The 6,056-nt window shown below is 42.5% G+C and overlaps 1 protein-coding gene across 3 annotated transcripts in view; it reads right to left on the bottom strand.

Moving 5' to 3' along the window:
• Window positions 1–3,211: 3,211 nt before the first annotated feature.
• fgfr1a (fibroblast growth factor receptor 1a) overlaps window positions 3,212–6,056 on the bottom strand; it is a 35,833-nt gene continuing 32,988 nt past the window's right edge. For all 3 annotated transcript variants that reach the window (XM_084946873.1, XM_084946872.1, XM_084946874.1), the window contains exons 16-18: window positions 5,880–6,017; window positions 4,580–4,685; window positions 3,212–4,465 (exon numbers count right to left, since the gene is read on the bottom strand). In XM_084946873.1, coding sequence (XP_084802999.1) covers window positions 4,289–4,465; window positions 4,580–4,685; window positions 5,880–6,017 — 421 coding nt within the window. In that variant the 3' untranslated portion in view covers window positions 3,212–4,288. The remainder of the gene's footprint in view (window positions 4,466–4,579; window positions 4,686–5,879; window positions 6,018–6,056) is intronic.

The following is a 6,056-nucleotide window of genomic DNA, read 5'->3' as shown; positions in this document are numbered from 1 at the left end:
CCTTTTTTTATGTACTTGGCATAAGGAGGAATGTCAGGACAAGAGACACGTCTCCTTCACCTTGCATATGGATGCTGGCCAGAATGATATTCATGAGTTCCAGTACTGTACTGCTCAACCCCTCTATCAGTTTGTTTGTTTTTTCGTGTGCATTGACAGCTCCCATAAATAATCAGTTCATTTGTGAAGAACCTGATGTGTCACAGTCCCTTGTTTCCCGGAGGCTTAAGAAGGCAGAAACACACACATGCATCATCAGGGCCATGAGTCCCAGGACCCTTTTACCCAACCCTGCAAAGCTGAGAAATGATCCGATCGACGTGGCATCTCCTCCTCCGCAAAGGTGGCGGAGAGGTGAAGGGCAGGTCATCGGTCTCTGCTGAAGGGACACACAGGGTGGAGATTAATGGCGATGATCAGACTCCCCACCCCCACCCCCGCTGATGATAATTCCGAGCTGGAATAAATCAAACCGTCTCTGGTAAACAAGAGCGCGGAGCAATTCATCTAACAGGCCACCAAGGGAATATGCGCAAAAGTCATCTTGCTTATATTACTGACTTTCAGAGAATGTATACAGTTTCAAGATGTGATGGCTATGTTCACATAGGCCCACACATTATTGTGTCTGTATGCTGTTAACTGAAGTATTCAGCTAAGTAAAAGAAATGTAATGTTCCAAAGAAGTTCTGAGCAGACAGACTCTGCAGTTTTTTAAAAATGAATCAAATTTAAAGTTCACAGTTATAAAAAGTTAGATTTACCTTACAAGGCTAATGGGTTAAGTCTTGTTTTAGTTTAGTAACTCGACTAACACATGGCTAATGGGTTGGTAGTGCTAATACTTGGCATTGAAAACATTTGTCAGAGATTTTGGTCTATATTGACATGACATCATGACAGTTGCAGCAGACTTGACTTGCGAATCTCCCGCTCACCATCTCAAAGGCTCTCTATTGGACTGAGATATGGTGACTGTGGAGGCCACGTGAGCACAAAGAACTCACTGTCACGTTCGAGAAACCAGTTTGAGATTATTTGACCTTTGTGGCAAGGTGCGTTATGGCATCAGCCATCAGAAGATGGGTACACTGTCGTCATAAGGGGATGGTTATGGTCAGCAACAATACTCAGATAGGGCTGTGGTGTTTAAATGATGGTCATTTGGTACTAAGGGGCCCAAGGTGTGCCAAGAAAACACCCCACTACACCACAACCACCAGCCTAAACCACTGATACATGGCAGGATGGATCCATGATTTCATATCATTTAGGGTAAATTCTGACCCTAACATCCCCATCTTGCAGTAGAAATCAAGATTTATTCTAGCAGCCAACATTTTTTGAATCTTCTATAGTACAATTCTGGTGAACCTGTGTGAAATGTAGCTGTAGCTGCCCGTTCTTACCAGACACCGTGTGGTCTTCTTCTGCTGTAGCCCACATGTTGTGTATTCAGAGATGCTCTTCTTCATACCTTGGCTGTATGTAGTGGTTATTTAAGCTACTGTTACCTTCCTATCACCTTGGAGCAGTCTGGCTATTCTCCTCTGACCTCATCAAAGCATTTTCTCCCAGAGTTGGGATATTTTCTCTTTTTCGGACCATCCTTTGTAAACCATAGAGATTGAGAGGTTGTGCAGGAAAAATTGGCTAAGGTGATGTAAGAGTCGCTTACATCACCTTTCTTCCTCATTCAAATGCTTTGTTTGAATTTTAGCAGGTTGTCTTGACCTACATGCCTAAATGAAGCGCCTTGAGGCGACTTTTGTTGTGATTTGGCGCTATATAAATAAAATTGAATTGAATTGAATTGAAATGCATTGAGTTGCTGTCATGTGATTGGCTAAACATTTGTGTTAATCAGTGACCGAGCAGGTATACCTAATGAGGAGGGCAGTTAGTGTAAATGAGTACTTAATCTGTTTTTGGAAGGACAGGACGTTTGCAGCACAAGGTCTTCAAAATAAGCAGCTGGTGTAACTGGAGGCATTTCATCAGGCTGTCCAGAATTGTGCAACAGTGTTGCTGGAGTTTTAACATGCCAGTTCCAGCTGGGCAGTGCTTGGATGGTTTAAATTCCGGTATTCCAAAATCAGTTTGCATCCCCCCCCCAATCAGTCCGCGAAGGCAAACACAGGATATAGCAAACCCCTTCTTCGCTCATCTCAGAAGCCATTTAATTAGATGTTAGCTGTTATGACTGGAGAATGTGACACAAGCAGTAAACATCTTCCCGTGTGTCATGAGAGCAAAATATGGACACGCACTAATGGCGATCGTAAATCACAGTCATCAGCTGAAGAGTTTAACTGTTGCTTTACCAGAGTATGGACGAGAGTATGGATGATTTACCAAAACTCTTCCTGTGCCATCTGTTAGAAGGCGATAATGCCCTTCACCTAATGGCACCCCTGCTCCTTACTCAGCACCATTAGGTTATAAAGACAATCCTTGCACGTTCTTTATATTCTTAAATGCAGCTCTTCAGGATCACCTTAGCCACAGCACATGGACACAAGGACAGGTTTCCAGGAGTGAATGAAATTTGTCAGAAAAACAATGAGGTGTTTGAATCCTTGAAGTGGGCACAAGGATACCACCTTGTCACCAGTAAGATGAGGTGGTATCCTTGAAAGCCATCATAAATGGCAGCATTTCAGTTCAACTGTTAATAAGCATCTGAATAAAACTAATATAGATTTTTAATCCATTACCAAATAAACTGCTCTACATTTTTGCAGTAGCACAGTATTGCCATGGAGGCTAACAGCAGTGACCCGAGCTGTAAGAGCAGGCTTTTAAAAAGGCTCGAATGAGCCGTGCCGTGCTGCTGATTTTAGCCTGTTGCATGGAGACTGCAATCCAGGTGATGCATCAGCCAGTGGCAGGAAGCCAGAGGCAGACACGGGCACCAAGGTTGGTGCGGCTGATGGATGGAAGACCAGCAACAGCACTTGCCAAGCCATTCACACCGCCATAAATAACATGTTTACTGCTGGCTGTGGGCTCTCTGCACTTTCCAACATTTCTTCTGATGTCAGCAGCGCATTATCATATCTAATCAGACCTCAGCAACCCGTGTTAACTGGGTGGGAGATTGAAGTGGCCATCGTTCCATCTCTGTAAACATAATTTACATCACCAGCATAAAAATGTTGATATTTATAGAGCGCTTTATGGAGTAGAGTTCAAACGCTGAAAGCGCCGCTAGTTTGTTTATCAACAGCATTTTTATTTAATGTAATCCTTTTTTACGATGACATACGTGTTCTGCAACCCTTTTGTCAGAAGTTATATGGCAGCAAATGTAACCCCTGTTAAAGCATTTACAGTAGGAAACAAGTTCATCACATGAGAAGGTACGCACGGTGGAAGTCCATGACTGAAGCAAACTGTTCTGATATTAACAAGCATGGCATACAACCAGAAATATTTACAGTTGTGACCATCCTTGAAGTTAAATGAAAAGACCATTTTCACACACACACACACACACACACACACACACACACACACACACACACACACACACACACACACACACACACCCCCCAGTAGAGTGAGTGTAACTCAGAGCTGTGACACCGTGAGCAAGAAAAATGGCCATGAAATTGTTATCAATTTTTAAAATACCCTCATGGAACAACTGCCCCTAAAGACTAAAGTCAAAAATGGATCAAGCAGAAGCATCCTTGTACAAAATAAAGTACGTCAATTATGGTAATAAAAATAAGAATACAGTGTAAATATATATTTGTATTCATAAATTCCTAACTGTATGTACAAGATGATAATGAGTGGTGCAGTGGACCACGGTGCTGCACATTTCTCTGTAGTATCTTCTCTGATTTGGTCTGAAAAGCAGAGTGCTGCCCTTCACCTCCGATCAAACACACATTGACAAACAAATAAACCCAAACATATAAAACCCCAACATAATCGGTCCCTTCGATCCTCCTGCCCGACTTCAGAATGCCCAGAGTGATGAGAAAAGTCAGTCTCTTTTCTGGTGCTGTGAGCCAGTGATACAAAGTGCTCATGAACACAGTCACCAACAAGAAGTGGGAAATGGCTGCAATCTGCAGTTCATGTGATCCAAGCAAGTTCAACAAGGTGTCTCCGAGCTCCCTCTCCGCAAAGCACCAGTGGGTTTAAAAAAAAAAAATAAAAAAAATAATTATTTCTTTTCTTTTTAGCTTCATCTCTGGGAATACGGGGAGGAGTCCAACCCCGTGAGGCAGGGAGTGGAGAAAGTGTCAGTGTTGGTCTGAAAGAACAGGAGGTATCAGCGTTTCTTGATGGCTGCCCCATTGGAGTGAGGAGGGAACTTGGGCAGGCATGGCTCCTCCACTCCGGCATCATGCGAGAAAACCGAGTCCTCTCCAGACGAGCAGGTGGAGCTCCGGGTGTCCGGGTAGCTGGGTGAATATTGGTCCAAAGGTACTGAAAGCTCCAAATACTCCTGCAGTAAGAGGGAGAGAAAAAAAAAAAATGAAGCATTGCACTCCCCCCCCAAAAAAAAAGGGCAGACATATATGCTGCTTCTGTGCTTGCTAAGGAGAGGACCACTACTGACCTGGTTGGATGTCATAGCTAGAGCACGATCCAGGTCCTCTACTAGTTGTTTGAATGTGGGTCTCTGAGAAGGCACAGCATGCCAGCAATCCCTCATCATCATATACCTGTGGAAATCAGCAAAATATATACATTTTAAAAATGACACCGCTTGGTTTTATTGTTCTAGCTGTCTGTCATTTCTCCTTACATTCTTAAACTCCAAATCAGAGATTGAATTTTAAACCTTTTCAAGGACTGAAAATTCATTCAATTTAACTGAAACTCAGCTGCAGCTGACAGTCCATCGCAGCTGGACAACATGTTTTAGCTGGAGATAATTCCGTGTTTAAGAGTTTCATTTCACCAGCACAGAAAAAAAATAAATAAAAAGTCACAAAGCATCATTGCAATCGGCACGCCAGGATTTTTCCGATACACAAAAATGTGGGTAATGTAAATATAAATCCTAACTGTTTAAACCAAGCATGGAAAGTGTTAGAGGGTGTTTATTTTAAACATCATTTCCCACACAATTACACTACATTTGTCCATTTATATGCACGGCTACTTACATGCAAAAGGCGGCACTTTTGCGCCACTTTACCAAATACCAAACAGCATTCTTTCTGCTATGAATCTGTTCCACGTTCTGTGGGTTCTAGAAAAGCAGAATGTGGACTATTGTGACCAACAGTAGCTTACAATGTTGGGGTTTTCTGTTCGATCGTGGGGAGAGATTCTAATTGGGTACTAAATGCATCCACCGGTAGGGAAACATGAGATGGGAAGGGCCAGTGCTCGCTGGTTAGCTATGACTGAAATTTCAAAATAAGAGTGAGGGAATCATCCACTAGTTTATTAAATTATTATTTTTTAATTTGGATAAAAATAAAAAAAACTGCAAAATGCACTTGGGCGACTGTGGCAGGTATAGTCGCTGTGTGAGAGACATGTTAGACAACACCCACCACCTCCTGTACTAAAAGGCATTACTTATCAGTGGCTTTGACTTTTAAATGACAAAGCAAATTGGACAAAATGCGACTGAGGACTGTGGGTTGTTTAACCCACAGTCCTCAGTCGCTACGCTACTGATACATGAATAACATGGATCAGATACAGCGTAGCTCAGATCCTTGTTACATTTATGGGCTATAATCTGGAAGAAGGTAGTGATTTTTATAGTTTAGATTTATTAATTTAAAGAAAATAAAAAATGTGCCATTTCACATTTCCCTGTTTGGTTTACCTTTTCAAATATGAAAATGCTAGAAAAGTCTGCAGACCATTCTGGTTTTCTGTGTGTGGTGAGTCCTTACAGCTCATGTGTACATGTTGAAGGCTTGTCCATACGGTGACCTTCCTTCAGCAGCTTGAACAGCTCTTCCACTGGAACGCCAGGATATGGAGAGCCTCCTAGTGTGAAGATCTCCCAAAGCAGCACCCCAAATGACCAGCTGGAGGAGGAAATAGGCGGGGCCATTTTAGTTTTCTGC

This window comes from Perissodus microlepis, chromosome 12 (genome assembly GCF_051167445.1).
Source record: "Perissodus microlepis isolate ML-2025 ecotype Zambia chromosome 12, ASM5116744v1, whole genome shotgun sequence".
Taxonomy (NCBI): domain Eukaryota; kingdom Metazoa; phylum Chordata; class Actinopteri; order Cichliformes; family Cichlidae; genus Perissodus; species Perissodus microlepis.
This window is presented reverse-complemented; position numbering and strand designations above follow the sequence as displayed.